At 43.8% G+C, this 18758-nt stretch overlaps 1 protein-coding gene across 2 annotated transcripts in view; it reads right to left on the bottom strand.

Moving 5' to 3' along the window:
• Positions 1 to 18758, bottom strand: part of CLCN3 (chloride voltage-gated channel 3) — a 68983-nt gene that overhangs the window by 4686 nt on the left and 45539 nt on the right. The window contains exons 10-12 of one of the 2 annotated variants that reach the window (XM_044297117.1): positions 15636 to 16034; positions 13339 to 13555; positions 7384 to 7459 (exon numbers count right to left, since the gene is read on the bottom strand). In XM_044297117.1, the coding sequence (XP_044153052.1) occupies positions 7384 to 7459; positions 13339 to 13555; positions 15636 to 16034 (692 nt within the window). The remainder of the gene's footprint in view (positions 1 to 7383; positions 7460 to 13338; positions 13556 to 15635; positions 16035 to 18758) is intronic. The other variant, XM_044297123.1, reaches the window with a different exon arrangement.

Here is an 18758-nt window from a genome sequence, read left to right as displayed (position 1 = left end):
TAAGAAGGTGTCTCAAACAGTTTTTTCTGCAGGGTTTTTGATTCAGTTCAAGCCATAAGTGGATTCAGCAGGAAGAAGTAGAAAGCCTTCCTCTGTATTTCCCTTACCCTTTCAATCCATTTCTGGGTTTATTTAATAAAAAAAATGCATGAAGAACTGCCACAAAAATGAGTTTTTCCCCCCTCCATATACAATGAACATTACGGTATATCCCATAAATGTCTGATAGCTGCAGAAACCCAGATGGATGAGGGACCGGTGTCATAGTCGAGGTTAGGATGAGAGGTGGTGTCCTGTGGATATTCCATTAATGGCCAGATGGGAATACCCCTTTAATGACCAATCTGGAGGATATGCCATCAAGGTCCTAAACCTGGAAACCCCCTTTAAAAGGAGTGTAGGTGTAATTGCATTTCTTAATATGATTTGTTGTAAACCTGTATAAAATCCAAATGGATTTTTTTTATTTTTTTTTTATCAGTTCGCCAATAGATTTTTCAAACCACCAGAATAATGAAAAAAATTGATCACGTTGATTGGATCCTACACCACTATCATTGCAGGAGTTGAAGACTGAAAAGGTACTGCAGCCTACTGGCTTCTCCATGTCTTACTAAGCTTAAAGGGGTTGTCCCACTTTGCTGTTTCAATCTTACCAGCAGTAAATGTCCTGATAACTTCCTGCTTCTCAGGCAGTTGAGTGAAGGCCACGCCCCCTCATGACTCACCCTCAGAGCTCAGTCCGTGCTCGTTCATGTGGATGAGTCATCCACATGGAGCCTGCAGAGTATGTAAAGCCCCTCCCCCTGCTGGGGAATCACTCAGTGACCACTGACCAATGCTAGTGAACTAATGGAGTAACTTGTGGCTGTCCTGCATTCTAATACACTTACACATAAAACCTGTGTTACAAACCCATTCTGTGCAGCAAAAACAATAAATCACTACAGCCCAAATGCATGTTAGCTAGTAGCCATATGATCTGTGCTAGATATAGATAGATATATTCACTGACTTATTACCCAGCTTTCCCGGTGTCTGATATTATCACTGACTTATTACCCAGCTTTCCCGGTATCAGATATTATCACTGACTTATTACCCAGCTTTCCCGGTGTACAATATTATTACAGACTTATTACCCAGCTTTCCCGGTGTACAATATTATCACTGACTTATTACCCAGCTTTCCCGGTGTACAATATTATTGTACACCGGGAAAGCTGGGTAATAAGTCAGTGATAATATCTGATACCGGGAAAGCTGGGTAATATCACTGACTTATTACCCAGCTTTCCCGGTGTACAATATTATCACTGACTTATTACCCAGCTTTCCCAATGTACAATATTATCACTGACTTATTACCCAGCTTTCCCGGTGTACAATATTATTGTACACCGGGAAAGCTGGGTAATAAGTCAGTGATAATATCTGATACCGGGAAAGCTGGGTAATATCACTGACTTATTACCCAGCTTTCCCGGTGTACAATAATATTGTACACCGGGAAAGCTGGGTAATAAGTCAGTGATAATATTGTACATTGGGAAAGCTGGGTAATAAGTCTGTAATAATATTGTACACCGGGAAAGCTGGGTAATAAGTCAGTGATAATATTGTACATTGGGAAAGCTGGGTAATAAGTCTGTAATAATATTGTACACCGGGAAAGCTGGGTAATAAGTCAGTGATAATATCTGATACCGGGAAAGCTGGGTAATAAGTCAGTGATAATATCTGATACCGGGAAAGCTGGGTAATAAGTCTTATAGACTTATTACCCAGCTTTCCCGGTGTCTGATATTATCACTGACCTATTACCCAGCTTATATGGAACTCGGCCACATATCAGTGTATTACCCTATCTCTTCACCATTCTTTATATGACATATATTGATAATCCCCACCTCACCAATCACTGAGAATGCACCAGCGCATACCTAGCTCTGCTACATATCCATTTTATGTCAGTCCTACACCTGTACTATCTCTCCACCATTCTTTATATGACATATATTTATAATCCCCACCTCACCAATCACTGAGAATGTACCAACGCATACCTAGCTCTGCTACATATGCATTTTATGTCAGTCCTACACCTGTAATATCTCTCCACCATTCTTTATATGCCATATATTGATAATCCCCACCTCACCAATCACTAAGAATGTACCAGCGCATACCTAGCTCTGCTACATATGCATTTTATGTCAGTCCTACACCTGTAATATCTCTCCACCATTCTTTATATGACATAAAAAAAAAAAAAAAAAATTCATATATTTGCCCCCAGCCTCAATAAAATTCATATATTTCCCCCCCATTGTCCCAAAAATTTGTATGGTTGCCCCCAGTGTCCATAAAATACATATATTTGCCCCCAGCCTCCATAAAATACATATATTTGCCCCCAGTCTCCATAAAATACATAGTTGCCCCCAGTGTCACTAAAAACCCTATATTGTTGCCCCCAGTGTCCCTAGAATTCATAGAGTTGCCCCCTGTGTCCCTAAAATTAAGATAGTTGCCCCCAGTGTCACTAAAAACCCTATATTGTTGCCCACAGTGTCACTAAAAATGCCCCCTTTATTGTCCAATACTCGATATTCGGTGGTGAGTGGGCAACTAGATCTTATACTTACCTTTTATGAAATATCCAGAGCCTCCGACGTCCGTCCTCTCGCTCCGCAGACTCTCCCGAACTGTTCGGATGTTCGCGCATGCGCTGCGCTATCTCCGACACACGGGATAAACAGCGCATGCGCGAACGTGCGCGTACTCAGAGGAAGGGAGAGGCGGCACGATAATTTGTAGTGCCGTTGTGCGCAGGCGCGGCACAGCGATTCGGCCGGAGGAAAGTGGCCGTATCCCAGGGAGACAGAAATCAACAATGGAATCGCTTTTCAAGATTTTTTGAAGGAAAGGTAGCTTTTGGGTTATAAGATGAATAGGAAGATTTGTTGTTTGGGGGTAAATAGGTTAGATAAAAGCTATTTTATGAAGTGGGACAACCCCTTTAAGGAAATGTGTCATCAGAAAATGCCCTATTGTTCAAAACACATTTTTGTGTTATAAAAAAAATCTTTAAAAATATGTTTATTTTAAATTTTCCATGTCAATAAATATATTTAAGCATAAACCAAAAATCCTGCAGTTCTTGCACTGGCCTGTAAGCCTAATAATAGGCGCCACTTCTTGTTCTGTACAGATCTCATTATATCACCTCTGTGCACACACAACACAGGATCCATTCACAGTAGGCAATATCACAGCTTATCAGCTGCCTCCTGACCTCTGCACAGGTTAGAGCATGCCTAGAAAACTCTCCCATAGAAGTCAGTGAGGTCCCTCCAGACCATTTTTTAATGCATTGTAAATGCTGTAAATTAAGAGCTCAGGCAAGATGGCAGCCCCATAATCATGTTAATAAAATAGAATAAATAAATCTGCAATCAGAAAATAAAAACTAATTAATAAAAATGTTATGTGTTGCTATCTGGTTTTAACCAGCAGATAACATTTTTGGTGACACATTTCCTTTAGTAACTAGCTGCCAACAAAGAGAAGCCAGGTAATGCTACTTTTACACTAGCGTTTTAGTTTTCCGGTACTGAGATGCGTCATAGGGTCTCAATACCGGAAAAAAACGCTTCAGTTTTGTCTCCATTCATTGTCAATGGGGACAAAACGGAACTGAACGCTCCAAAATGCATTCCGTTCCGTTTAGTTGCGTTCTCATACCGGAGAGCAAACCGCAACATGTTGTAGTTTGCTTTCCGTCCTTGGATGCGGAGCAAGACAGGCATGACCCCCAATGCAAGTCAATGGGGATGGATCTGTTTTCTCTGCCACAATAGAAAACGGATCCGTCCCCCATTGACTTCCAATGGAGTTCATAACGGATCCGTCTGGGCAATGTTACAGATAATACAACCGGATCCGTTCGTAACAGATGCAGATGGTTGTATTATCAGTAACTGAAGAGTTTTTGCTGAACCGTGGCAGATCCAGTAAAAACGCTAGTGTGAAAGTAGTCTAACAGGTGAAGAAAACACAATTCGCAGTCTGTCACCAACACAGTACAAATCCCTGATGTCTAGTCTCATTAACAATATGGGACGCAGGCAGGGAAGACGACATTTAGTAGGTGCACTTGTACTCATATTTAGAGTGCTGATGCCTAATCTACAGGCCAGGATAACCTTCCCCACCCCCTATAATGTGAGATGATCCGATAAGAAAGAAATCTGTTATTGGAAACAAAAATGTAATCAACAGGAGGCCACAGCCCTACAGATGGGACAGTTGTATTAGTTTAACCACTGAGCTCTTTGACAGCTATTCTCTAATGTGATACATGTCTGACAATGGAAATCAAACCTACTGTTCTAATTATAGATGTGGATATGCGAAACATAGTAATATCTAATCAGGAAAGACATCAGCGAAGCCTAGTCTCCCTGTCTGTGCTCTTTGTAGGGGTTCAGAAACCTCCTTTGGGGCAGATCAGGGAGGAGAGAGGAAGGGGGATGCAGCTGCAGTTACTCCTCTCTGTGGGAACGGCTGTTTCTAGATGAGCTGGGGAAGAATGGAAGCGGCTCCGAGTGCTGGGATCACATCACAGGAGCCTACCCATGGGGACAGAGAAAACTATAGAGAATTTCTGGCAGTGCTACACGTACAGCTAGAGCATGATCTAGATTGGTTTCATAATCATAGGTACGCTTTAACCCCTTCAAGAACCTGAGTGTAACTGTACATCCAGGTGAGCACTAAGTTTGAGTACACCAGAACTCTTACAGGAGCCTGTGAAACAAGAAAGTGTCACAGCTCCGGAGTCTCCATTCTCCCCGACAGATCCTGTCCATGAAGATCATAGCCTGCCAGGAGGTATGGCCCCGACACCCCACTGCAGCATGTGTGTCCCATTCCATGTCACCATCCCTCAACTCCCCCACTCAGTCCCCATGTGCCAGGAATGTTTGATGGCAGCAGCTCTGGTTCCCAAGCCGCCTTTAGCAGTGGGTGTCAACAGTAACATACAGTTGGCACTCTGCTACAACGGCTGCAATCGGTGCTGGCCCATATAACCCCTTAAAAGCCGCGGTCAGTAGCCACCAGTGGCATCCATGGGGTTAACAGAGGGAGGGACCTCCCTCTCCCTTATTGGGCCACCGCACTGCCATGCCTTACAAAGGCATCCATGCCATGTATCAAAGCCTGAGACTCTGAGGGTCTGATCAGGCTTTGGGTCAGTGTAATACTGACAGTACAGTGCATTTCAATAAATAACTATTTTAGTGCAGTGTAGAGTCATCAGCCCCAATGGATCATATCTGACCATTTATAATTGATGAAAAAAATAAAACCACATTATTGGTATCGCTGCATTCACGACAACCTGATCTATAAAGGGATCACTTTACTTATGATGAGTGGTGAACTCCGTAAAAAAAATAAATATTCAGTTTTTATTCAAAATTGAATAAAAACACAACCAAAAAGTCATATGTACCTCAAAATGGTACTAATACAACCCATCCCGCTATGTTGATGGAAAAATAAAGTTATGGTTCTTAGATATGGTGATGCAAAACAAATGTTTTATATGAAAAAAAAAAGAAATTTGATTAAAATTCCACACCAAAAAAAAATTTGAAATGTAAAATTTCACCTCAATTTTTCTTGAATTCATGTGCAACACCTAAAGGGTTAACAAAGTTTGTAAAGCCAGTGTTGGGGTGTAGTTTCTAAAATGGAGTCATTTATGATTGGTTTCTGTTATGTGAGGCCTTCAAAGGGACTTCAGAACTGAACCTTAAAGTCAATTTTGAAACTTATTGAAAATTTGAAAAATAGCTTCTAAAATTCCAAGCCTTCTAAGTCCCCCCCCAAAAATGACATTTACAAAATGATGCCAACATAACGTAGACATATGGTGAATATTAATTAAAAACTATTTTATGAGGTATGGCTGTCTTCAGCGCTTAGAAATTCAGTATTGATGTCTGATTTGTATAGCAGAAACAACATTTAACTCCTACTTTGCCTTTGTGTGTAATAGGTAAGCAAATCCCAACCCTGCAGCCTAGACCAGTCATGACAAGAAATAGACGGTACCCTTTAATCTATTGCTAAATAACGAACTGTATATAGGACTTCACACACAGGAGGACGTGTGTAAATAGCTTTTATTAACACTTGATACTGGAATGCTGGGAGAGTCTCAATGGTTTCTGGTCCTAGCAGTATAGACCTCTGGATTACATTTTCGGACCACTCTGCTAGATGGGATACATTCCTTGTTCACCCCTGCAAGTGCTTGCACACACAATACAAAGTCTAATAGTACAAAAATGTCCCCGTCTAATCAGGAGTCATACCCTATAGTGCCCAGTCATCATTGTCTGTTCCTCACTGTATGTAATGTACTGTTGCTGATGTATAAATTACCTTTGTCCTTTTGTTCCCTCTTTTGTGGCTTCTTACTTTGACGCAGCCACAGCTGTTAACAGTGGCTGTGCTGGTTTTCGGCACAGCGGCACATTTTTACGTCGTCATACATTTGATGGCTAGCCTCACCCACCAGTCCATTCAGCACCGTGCCCTCTCATACTTCATTCTACTGTGCCAACTCTACAAAAGCGTCCTGTGCAGTGTAATCTAGTCTTGTGTCATCACCTGCACTGCGCAGGCGCTGGAAGAAGCACACGGCACTTGCCCAGTCGGCTCCTGCTCTGCTAATTCATATGCAGTCTCTGTTATATGGTCTATTGCGCTGACCCAATATGAAGCATCATTTCCACTGCACATGCATGGCTGCATATGAATAAGCAGAGCAGGATTAGCCTGGGCATGCGCAGGACACTTTCTCCAGCGTCTGCGCAGTGCAAGTGATGTGAGACTAGATTACACTGAGCGTGAAGTGCCAAATAGACAGGTGGATGAAGGAACCAAAGGAACATGTCCGGCAGCACAGCCACTGTCTACAGCTGGGGCTTAAAATAAATCAGCAAAAGAAGAAACGAGAACAAAGGTAATTTATACATCAGAAACAGTACTTTACATAAGAGTAACAGAAAATGAAATAAAAGTGGCCAACCCCTTTAACGTCACGTAAAACCAGCTGCCCTAATTCCAGGAGTTTAATGGTCCGCAGGCTGGAGGTTACCGAGCTGCTTTGCTAATCATATGTCACAGTAGAGAGGAAATGCTGAGCAGACGTTTCTGCCGCCTGCCGCTCCCAGGGACGACCTTTAACCTAGACGGCAGCTATCAGCTGGAATTGACCTGATGATGTGTGTGAACAGTTGACAAATTTCATGCTTCCTGCCTTCTAAGAAGTGACTACAAGTTACAGGCTCTTTGACTAATCACCAAGGGTTCCACGTGCTGCTTTAGATGATCGATATGTTCTAATATGTTCTTCTTTGTGATGATCCCCAAGACAGTCCTGAAACAGATCATGTTATGCTAATAACTGAGTTTGAACTACAAATGGAGAAAACAAAAAGAATGAAGCAACATAAAGTAATGGCAATGTTATGGGGTAATGGGTGGAATGGCCACATTGTCACAGATTACAAATAAAATCCAAATCAATACAAAATCAGACATTTTCAGTGATAAAGTAAACCTTAGAATTAACAGCTCAGCATAGGAGTCTTGTAAGATGATACATACAGTATGTCTGGTGAAAGTAAGAGCAGAATAAAGTCACCACCTGGATGTAGCTGGCAGTATGTGAGACTATAGACCATACACCTTAGATAAACGTCAGCTCAACATGCCCACTTTGGCTAGGCTGGTTGACCATGGGATAGAAGGATCAGACAAGCTGGTTCTCTCATGGAGATATGACACTGCCAGAGTTGTCTGGCACATCTTTTTCCTCCCTCAGGACCAGAGGCCAAGCCGAACATGCAGCTGCTGGCTAAAGTGTTCAGCCGATCTAACGTGTATGGCCAGACAGGTATGCCAAGTACAGCCAGCACTAGAACCAGTACACACTGTGCATGTTAGCTGGGAGTCCTCGATTCGCTTTAGAAAACTCAGATAAATGATGGAACTCTCTTGAAACAAGAAAGTTTTACCTACAATGGATCATAAGCAAAAAAAAAATATAACTCCCCATGTTTCCTCTCTTCCTGCCCACACTGTACTACACTGACCGTAACTCTCTATTTCAGGATATCCCAGAATAAAAAATTAAAAAATCTAATTTACTTATCCAGCAGTAATCTAAACGTTGCAGAATGTTTTCCCCCTACAAAAGTCTCATTCACTAGTCAGTGTTTGGTCAGTGATTTCCATCAGTGATTGTGAGCCAAAACCAGGGTTGGAGCCTCCACAGACATAAGGTATAAGGGAAAGATCTGCTCCTGTTCTGTGTTTAGAGCTGCACCTGGCTTTGGCTCACAATCACAGATGGAAATCACTGACCGAACACTGACGTGTGAATAAGGCATAAGGTCGCGGTCACACAGCTTTTTGAGCCAATGCCAGAAGAGGGTTATTAGGGAATGAGAAATATAGAGGACTTCTTCCTGCTGGATCCATTTCTAGCTTTGGTGCAAAAACCTGCCAGAAAAATTAGACCAGGATTAAAGGGGTTCGACAGGCTTTTTCCATTGATGACCTATCATCATGATAGGTTATCAATATCAGATAGGCACGAGCCGTTTCCCCTCTCTCTTCCCGTCTGCTGCTGTCCCATAGACAAAGCAGCAAGCAAGAAGAGATAAGGGAGACTGCACATGCACACTGCGCACGCTGTCTCCTCATACAGCTGAACTGCAGGGGTGCCCGGAATCCAACTCCCCCCCCAATCTAATATTGATGACCTATCCTCAGGAAAGGTCAACAGAAAAAGCCTGGAGAACCCCTTTAGTAAGTGGTGTGGTGGAAAGCTTTTATAATGCCAGAACAGGAAATACTGTTAATCAAAAATGCACAATATGGAGGCATTACTCGCATGGACACAAAATTCTAACTTGTATATAGTGTATTAAATCAAGAGACCAGTAAAGCAATGGTGCAGACAGCAAGCCATTAGTAGTGTTAACACGCCCAATGCCAAAGCAACGCAGACATCTGCTCCAATCTGTTACACGACTGAATGACTATCCATCTCTCATGAAGAGCACAGTCACACTCCTGAGCACGAATGTGTGCCGCCTGAAAGAGGCAACCTGCGCTGAACGCAACGCATCAATGTGATGTTTTACCAACCCGCATACTACGTGTCCCAAGGAAACCAAGCAGAAATGCTACATAATTTGGAAGATATTTTTCTAAAGAATTTTCTGGTTTTCTGATCATTGCAGAACGAGTAGTTTGTCTTCCTCGGCGGGAACATGCTTGTATACGTTTTAAGAACATGGAAACAGTCATCAATTCTTTGAGCTGCATAAAATGAATTTGCTTTTGCATAACCATAGAAAGTCTGCAGTGATTTCTAATTTATAGTTGGGCGTACATTATGCCATAAATTATAAAACCAGAAAACCCTTTAAAAGGACCCATCACTACTCCTGCCATGTTTTTACACCTATTCGGTCCGGCCAGACACTACCTCATTGCATCAACAACCATAAGATGACATGTTTAAGACCCCAATTGAGACTAAAAGATTTTTAAAAAAATAAAAATAAATAAAATCTATAAAAATGTTTACAAATATAAAAAAAAATTTCATTCTCCCATTCAAATATACTTCTGCATAAAAAAATGCCATAAATGGCATTCAAAAAGTCATGTGTACTACAGAAAACTTGCGCATATTATGCAAAATAAAAAGCCATGGAAAAAGGGTAAGGCTACTAGCACACTAGCGTTTCTGTTTTTCGGTATTAAGATCCGTCATAGGATCTCAATACCGGAAAAAAACGCTTCCGTTTTGTCCCAATTCATTGCCAATGGGGACAAAACTGAACAGAAAAGAACGCTCCAAAATGCATACTGTTCCGTTCTCATACCGGAGAGCAAACCGCAACATGTTGTAGTTTGCTTTCCATCCTGGGATGCGGAGCAAAACGGATCCAGCACGACCCCCAATGCAAGTCAATGGGGACAGATCAGTTTTCTCTGCCACAATAGAAAATGGATCCGTCTCCCATTGACTTTCAATGGAGTTCATGACGGATCAGTCTTGGCTACGTTAAAAGATAATACAACCGGATCCGGTCATATGGATGCAGACGGTTGTATTATGAGTAACAGAAGCGTTTTTGCTGAACCCTGCCGGATCCAGTAAAAACGCTAGTGTGAAAGTAGCCTTAAACCAATGACCTTCACAAACTTATTGTTGCTGATGGCATTGGTTACAGAATAATTTGTAAACTACTGAAGGTTCCAGTGAGCACTGTTGGGGCTATAATCCAAAAGTGGAAAACATAATTTCACCATAAACCAGCCACAACCAGATGCTCCCCGCAAGATTTCAGACAAAGGAGTGAAAAGAATTATCAGAAGAGTTGTCCAAAAGCCAAGGACCACCTGTGGAGAGTTACAGAAGGACCTGGGATCAGCAGGTACAATTCTTTCAAAGACAACAATAAGTAATGTCCTCAACCTGCATGGCCTGTATGCACGCTCACCACGCAAGACTCCATTGCTGAATAAAAAGCATGTCCAAGTGCAATTAAAGTTCGCTCCACAACATTTAGACAAGCCTGTGAAATACTGGGAGAATATAGTTTGATTCAGATGAGACCTAAATAGAAGTCTTTGGATGCCATAATACACTACATGTTTGGAGGCCAAAGGGCACTGCACATCACCCCAAAAACACCATACCAACAGTGAAGTTTGGCGAGGGGCTGTCTTTCAGCATACAGCACTGGCAAACTTTATATAATTGAAGGAAGGCTGAATGGATAAATTCTTGCCAAAAACCTGCTGCCATCTACAAGGATGATGAAGATGATCCCAAACAAGCAGCCAAGGAAACACTCAATTGGTTTCAGAGAAAGAAAATCAAGCTGCTAGAAAGGCCAATCACCTGAATCTATGGAAAGAACTAAAGCTCAGACTTCATAGAAGGAGCCCACAGAACCTTCTGGATTTGAAGAGCGTTTGTGTGGAAGAATGGGCCAGAATCCCCCTGGAACAATGCAGGCTTTTGTACAAGGTAATAAATACATTTCAGTGTCATTTCTCAGTATTAGGCCGAATGCACGCGGCCGAGAGCGGTCCGTGGTAACAGGGCCTGGCATCCTGTTGAGAGCAGGAGCGCACGGCGTCATTGGTTGCTATGACGCCGTGCGCTTCATGCCGCCGCTGTACTTCAGTAATACACTATACGAGTGTATTACTGTAGACCAGCGGCGCCATGAAGCGCACGGCATCATAGCAACCAATGACGCCGTGCGCTCCTGCTCTCAACAGGATGCCAGGCCGTGTTACCACAGACCGCTCTCCGCCGCGGAACACGGCCGTGTGCATTCGGCCTTACACAGAATTTTTTTACATCTATGGTTTGATTTGCCTGTGTGGATTGGATGGGTTGTTACCGACATCTGGTGAGAATTTTATGTTAACAGCACCTTTCCAAATATATTTACATGGAAAATTAGTGACGTGTTCAATACTTATTTCACCCGCTGTATATATGTGATTATATACTAACAGTTCAAAATACTAACAAATACATACAAGGCCGTCCGCAACCTGTCCCCTCCCTACATCTGAGCTACTTTCCCGATACATCCCCACACGCACTCTCCGGTCCTCACAAGACCTCCTTCTCTCCTCTTATCACCTCTTCCCACAATTGCCTCCAGGATTTCTCCCGTGCATTCCCCATCCTCTGGAACTCGCTACCCTAACATATCAGACTCTCACCTACAGCGGAAACCTTCAAAAGAAACCTAAAAACCCACCTCTTCAGACAAGCCTACAACCAGTGACCCTGCTGCCTCTATACCGCCATGACCAACTTCACCCGCACCTACTGTGTCCTTCTCCCATACCATGTAGATTGTAAGCCCTCACGGGCAGGGCCCTCTGTCCTTCTGTACCAGTTTGTAACTAGTCTTGTTTATAAATAGTGCAATTGTCTGCATTAGGTATGTGCACTGCTTATCATATGTACAGCGCTATGGAATGAATGGCGCTTTAATAATAATAATGAAAAATTTTTTTTATATATATATATATATATATATATATATATATATATATAGCCATTGAAAAAAAAAGTTATGGCTGCCAAAATGTGACAAAGGAAAAAAAATAATTAAAAAAGCAAACACACTACCCCCAAAATGCAGTTTCAGGCAGCTAGTGGAGGCTCTGTCCACTGTAGGGCTGCAGTAAACGATTATTTTAGTAATCGAGTATTATATCGATTATTTTTTTTTAATGATGAATCGAGTAATTCGATAAGAAAAAATTAATTAATAGACTGTTTTCCTTTATAAAAACTCATAAGACCCCCTGCCATTAGTCCCCAACACCCTTTGTTTCCCCCACCCCAGTGCCATCAGCTCCACTCCCCCACCCCAGTGCCATCAGCTCCACTCCCCTCCCCCAGTGCCATCAGCTCTCCCCACCCCAGTGCCATCAGCTCTCCCCACCCCAGTGCCATCAGCTCTCCCCACCCCAGTGCCATCAGCTCTACTCCCCCATCTCTTCCCCCCCACTTGTGCCAGCAGCTCTCCCCCCACTTGTGCCAGCAGCTCTCCCGCCTTGTGAAAATATCTCCCCCACCCTGCTTCTCCTGACACCCGGAGTGCACAGCGTCATTGGTTGCTATGACGCTGTGCACTCCGGGCACCCCGGCCTTAGTCGCGCGCCCAGCCCCCCCCCTTCGGTTTCACCAACTTACCTTTCCAGCATGGGGGGTGACGCCGATACTCCATTGTTCTGCGCTGCTCTGCGCCTGATGTCACAGTGCGCGTCAGGACAGTGTGCGTACATCAGAAGGCCAGAGCAGCGCCAGACCATGGATGTGCTGTGAAGTGTCCGGAGGCCCCCTGCTGCAAAGGTGAGAATTCCATGCGCAGTGGAGCGAGCGCTTCACTTCTGCTCCGTGGTCACATGACACAAACAAATTATGGTAGTGAAGCTGCATTACACCTGTGCTGAAAAATACACAGTGGACTAGGGCTGAAATGATTACTCGATAAAATTCAATAATTCGACAAAAAAATCCTCAATGCTAATTTTTGGCAACGAAGATTTTTTTGTGTCGAATTACTCGATTTAATCGAGTAATCGTTTCAGAATATTTTCTTTCTGAAAATAACTGCTAAAAGCCTGCCATCCAGACTGTTACCACTCAGTCTATTACCAGCAGTTCCAATAAAGTAAACACACACAGAAACTCACCCCTTGTGTGTGACAAGACACTGCCTGAGCCCCAGCTTGCGGAATATATCCACCACTATCTCCATTGGCGTGTGGTCAGTCACAGTAAATGGACTCATGTCCAGGATGCTGCGGAGTTTAAGGGGCCGAGGGCTTTCTGCAGGAAGGGATGGGGTGTGCTGGGCGAAGCAAACACGGGAACTTCCAACGATGCCTTCCTGCTTCTTTCTTGCATTTTCTATAAAATCCAAAAGAGAATTCCTGATTAAATGCCTCTGCCCAGCCTAAAACGACTCCATATCCACAACAAATGTATTTTCTTCACTGGGCATACAGCTCAATGCAGCCTACAGGTTAAGTGTCAATTAAAGGGGTTCTCCAGGAAACTAAACTAAAAAAAAAAAAAAAAAAGATATATTATGTCATAGTAAAAACATTCATAAGTACCTTTATTTATCAAAAGAAGCTTGTTTTCCCTAGGGAGTTATCATTGTGGGACCCTAAAACGGCTGCCATCAAGTCATTGAGTCAGACACGTCCTAGAATGCCCAGTACACTCACTAGGAGGGGCTGCGTCAGCACCAGCAGCTCGAGACACTGTTCAGCCTGAGGTAACAGCTACTTCCTGGTTGAGCTGACTGCTAATGAGACATGAACCGCCATATTAGAGCGTGTTCACTGTGCTTGGGCAGTTCCCAGTGAAGAGGAGAAAACAGTTCCCTGGAGGCTGTGTTTGCGATACATCACGGGCACCTGGCAGGGCTCTGGAGCTGCAATTTCTAAATAAATCTACTCTTATCACAGTTTGTGCTGTGCCCTGTCAGCCTGACAGGAGTGAGGGAGGCTGGCTACAGAGTCACAAATCATTTCTCTGCGGCACAGTTTTCGGCTCTGTGCTGTGCCCTGTCAGCCTGACAGGAGGGAGGGAGGCCGGCTACAGCGTCACAAATCATTTCTCTGCGGCACAGTTTTCGGCTCTGTGCTGTGCCCTGTCAGGAGGGAGGGAGGCTGGCTACATCGTCACAAATCATTTCTCTGCGGCACAGTTTTCGGCTCTGTGCTGTGCCCTGTCAGCCTGACAGGAGTGAGGGAGGCCGGCTACAGCGTCACAAATCATTTCTCTGCGGCACAGAAAACTGTGCCGCAGAGAAATGGTTTGTGACGATGTAGCCGACCTCCCTCCCTCCTGACAGGGCACAGCACAGATGCAAAAACTGTGCCGCAGAGAAATGATTTGTGACGATGTAGCCGGCCTCCCTCACTCCTGTCAGGCTGACAGGGCACAGCACAGAGCCGAAAACGGTGCTGCAGAGAAATGATTTGTGACGCTGTAGCCAGCCTCCCTCCCTCCTGTCAGGCTGACAGGGCACAGCACAGAGCCGAAAACGGTGCTGCAGAGAAATGATTTGTGACGATGTAGCCGGCCTCCCTCACTCCTGTCAGGCTGACAGGGCACAGCACAGAGCCGAAAACGGTGCTGCAGAGAAATGATTTGTGACGATGTAGCCAGCCTCCCTCCCTCCTGACAGGGCACAGCACAGAGCCGAAAACTGTGCCGCAGAGAAATGATTTGTGACGATGTAGCCGGCCTCCCTCACTCCTGTCAGGCTGACAGGGCACAGCACAGAGCCGAAAACTGTGCCGCAGAGAAATCATTTGCGACGATGTAGCCAGCCTCCCTCACTCCTGTCAGGCTGACAGGGCACAGCACAAACTGTGATAAGAGTAGATTTATTTTAAAATTGCAGCTTCAGATCCCTGCCAGGTGCCCGAGATGGATCGCAAACACAGCCTCCAGGGATCTGTTTTCTCCTCTTCACTGGGAACTGCCCAAGCACAGTGAACACGCTCTAATATGGCGGTTCATGTCTCATTAGCAGTCAGCTCAACCAGGAAGTAGCTGTTACCTCAGGCTGAAGAGTGTCTCGAGCTGCTGGTGCTGACGCAGCCCGTCCTAGTGAGTGTACTGGGCATTCTAGGACGTGTCTGACTCAATGACTTGATGGCAGCCATTTTAGGGTCCCACAATGATAACTCCCTAGGGAAAACAAGCTTCTTTTGATAAATAAAAGGTACTTATGAATGTTTTTAACTATGACATAATATTTATTTTTTTATTTAGTTTAGATTCCCGGAGAACCCCTTTAAATAATTCAGATACATACAATCTAGAAGCCAAATGTCACTTGGGAGAAAGCGATGGTTCATATACTTCTAGGAATATACAAAATCAGGCCACTGTGATAACTACAGCATTGACCAGAAAGTGGCACAGATGGCAAATATGATAATTACTGTGAAAATAACCTGTTAATTACCTATTGCTAGTGTTAAATCTCTTCTTAAAGCAAAGCCAACAAGTCGCTGTGACTCTTTAGACATGATGACAGGGAAACCATTGTAGCTAGTTTCATTGATCAAGCTCTCAATGTCATCGACAGTCATGTTATCCTGTGTGAGCACGGCAAGTGGGGGGTCACTTCTCCTCGGTCTCATCACATCACGAGCCAGTGTTGTGTGCGTGAATTCCTCTTTCGCATCCAAAAACGGATATCCGTTGAGTCGTATGTGTGATTCATAGATGCCCTCGCGTCCAAAAGCATCTCCTACCCACTTACTGGTCATTACAGCCGCCATCAATGGCACAATGTATTCCAGACCTCCGGTCAGCTCGAATACAATAACAACGAGTGACACGGTCATCCTGGTGACACCACCTAAACAAAACACAAAACGTCACACAAGCTTCCATTTCACATCTCAAAATTACAGTCAAAATATTCAAGGGTAAAAGTCATTTCATAAAAGTTTGGTGCAGATTTACAAAGACTAACATTTCTGCAGCAAGTTTTAGTCTAAAGTCCATTGATGTGAAAAGTTCCAAAATGTATTAAGAAGCTCCCGCCTCATAATAAATCTGATGCATCCTCTGGCAGTCCACGAGTCAGAAATCTACGCCAGACATGAAAAATGGTGAGAAGAGTAAAAATAAAAGAAGTTATATATGCCAAAGTATGTGTTACATAAATTGCAAGATAAATCTGCTGCTGTGCGTCATAGTGACATGTGAAAAGGTTTCATTTCTCACTGTTTTAGGAGCCAGTACACATATAGGAATGCTTCTGTGTGTGAATATATTGGATTACCCTAATCAGGATTAACACTCGGATTAAGTGCACACTGGTTAATCCGTTACAGAAATGTACAAAATCAATCTGAATGTAAATGTCTTTACATTTGTGCTTTGCTTCCCAGTCATGACACATTCTAAGAGGGTGAGAACCTGTAAAATGCATTACTGTTACAGTAACCAGTTCAATGTCAGAATTAGTGGATACTATTTCTCATGGTATTAAAAAGCTGGAACATCTTTTCTAATGACTTTACTTTGTGCTGTTCCACCATAATTACTCTTAGAAATTTATGAATACATTGACAACTGATAAAAATCAAAGCAGTGTCAGCTGCGCTCACCTGAGGGGACGCCACTCCGGAAAGCACGGACTGCAGTTGGAAACAAGAACTCTGCACCAGTAGACTAAAAATATAGCTTCTCCAAAAAGTGACAATCTTTATGTAATGTAATACAGTGCAGATAAAATCCATTATCCAAAAACAGTGTCTACGCCAGGGCTCCAGATGGCGACCAAAATGGTCGCCAATGCGACTTAGAATTGCTAAATGGCGACAAGACTTTGTAGTCTTATCGCCATTTGCACCTAGACCCTCCACTGCTCTGCCTTTCACACAGAAGGAACTGACATGGGACGCGCTGCTGTCAGCACGTGCCATGTTCTCCTCAGCAGCACAGGGGAGAAGGAGGCAGTCCCTCCCCCCTGTACCGCTGCCACCAATGGGCTGATAGAAGCGAGGATGGGAGGGGCTGTGGCCATTGCACCACCAATGAATATAGTTTATTCCTGAATACAAATGCAGGCTGCGCTGCGGGTGCCGGCCATGGTCCCCGCTACTCAGTGCGGCACCTGACGGGTTAATAGTGGCGGATCGCAGCGCACAGTCATAGAGGCTGGGTGCCGGGTATGGGATATGGCCGGCACCCGCAATGCAGCCCGGGCCAGTGCGCCCTCAACCCCCCCCCCCAGTATTATAACTATTATAATCATTGGTGCAGTGGCCACAGGGTCCCCCCCCCCCTCCTTATTGGTAGCAGTGACAGTTCTGATCGGAGCCCCAGCAGTGTAATCCTAGGGCTCCGATCAGTTACCATGGAAGCCAGGACGCTACTGAAGTCCTGGCTGCCATAGTCGGCTCCCTGCTGCTGTGTGTACTATGCACAGAGCAGCAGGGAGAGTGTGAGGTCCTATTCACCCTGATAGAGCTCTATTAGGGGCAATAGGACAAGGGATGAAAAGTTCCCAGGTTCTAGCCCCTAAGGGGGGAAATAGTTATTAAATAAAAAGTAGTAAAAAAATTAAATAAAATGTAATTGCCCCCTTGCCCAGACGTTCCATAAAATGTGGAATGCAAGCAGCTTTTTTGGCGTTTTATTTATTTATTTTTCACGTGGAATCGAGTATCGCAATACTTTTTTTATGGTATCGAAATAGAGTCAAAATTTTGGTATTGTGACAAACCTAGGTAAGACATGTGTTTTTTTTTTTTTTAATTATACCGTAATTCTATGTATTTAAAATTTGGCGTCTAAAAATTTAAATTTGGCTGCTAAATTTTTCAGGTTAGGAGCAAATGGCTCCTTGATTTTTTTTTTAGTCTGGAGCCCTGTACGCGTTTCAGACCTGGACGCTTTCATATATTTTTAGCCTACATTGACAGCCAGCTAAGGGCGAGTCCCTACACAGTCTGACCTTGTCCAATCAGTACTGACAGAGCCAGGATGGGTGGGACAAAGAGAATGGTATCACCGGGTTATCAATATATTCATACATTTCTAGGAGGAATAATGGGAACGGCACAACACAGATCAATCTAAGAAAAGATGCTTCAGAAATGTTATTTTATGGGGAAGTGAATATTTACCAAAATGGACACCGCAGACAAGGTGAAGGGTCCTCTTTAAATAACATGCCTGCCACCCCCCCCCCCCCCCAATAATTTGTATGATACTGCTGTGAAAAGCCTTCAACCACGCTAAAATGACATCTTCTAACCAAGTATTGCCTTTTCATATCGACTAAATTTGGCAATTACCAAAATAGAAAGATGTGAATACCACAAATAAATAGCACTTACGGCCTGGAAAATGTTTTTTTCAGGGTTAGGTTATCAATATCTGATTGGTGGGGGTCCAATACCCAGAACAGCCAATCAGCTGTTTGTGGCCGCCGCAGTCACCAGAAACTATACAGCGGATGGACATGGAAGCAGAAGGCTATGTTGGGGTACTGCAGCTCCGCAGGTGAATGGATGTGGAGCTGCAGTGCCTGGTACAGTGGAGAGAGCCTGAAAAATAAGGTTCCATC

Source organism: Bufo gargarizans, chromosome 1, assembly GCF_014858855.1.
Source record: "Bufo gargarizans isolate SCDJY-AF-19 chromosome 1, ASM1485885v1, whole genome shotgun sequence".
Lineage (NCBI taxonomy): Eukaryota > Metazoa > Chordata > Amphibia > Anura > Bufonidae > Bufo > Bufo gargarizans.
The sequence above is the reverse complement of the archived record's forward strand: the minus strand, read 5'-3'. Positions and strand labels throughout refer to the sequence as shown.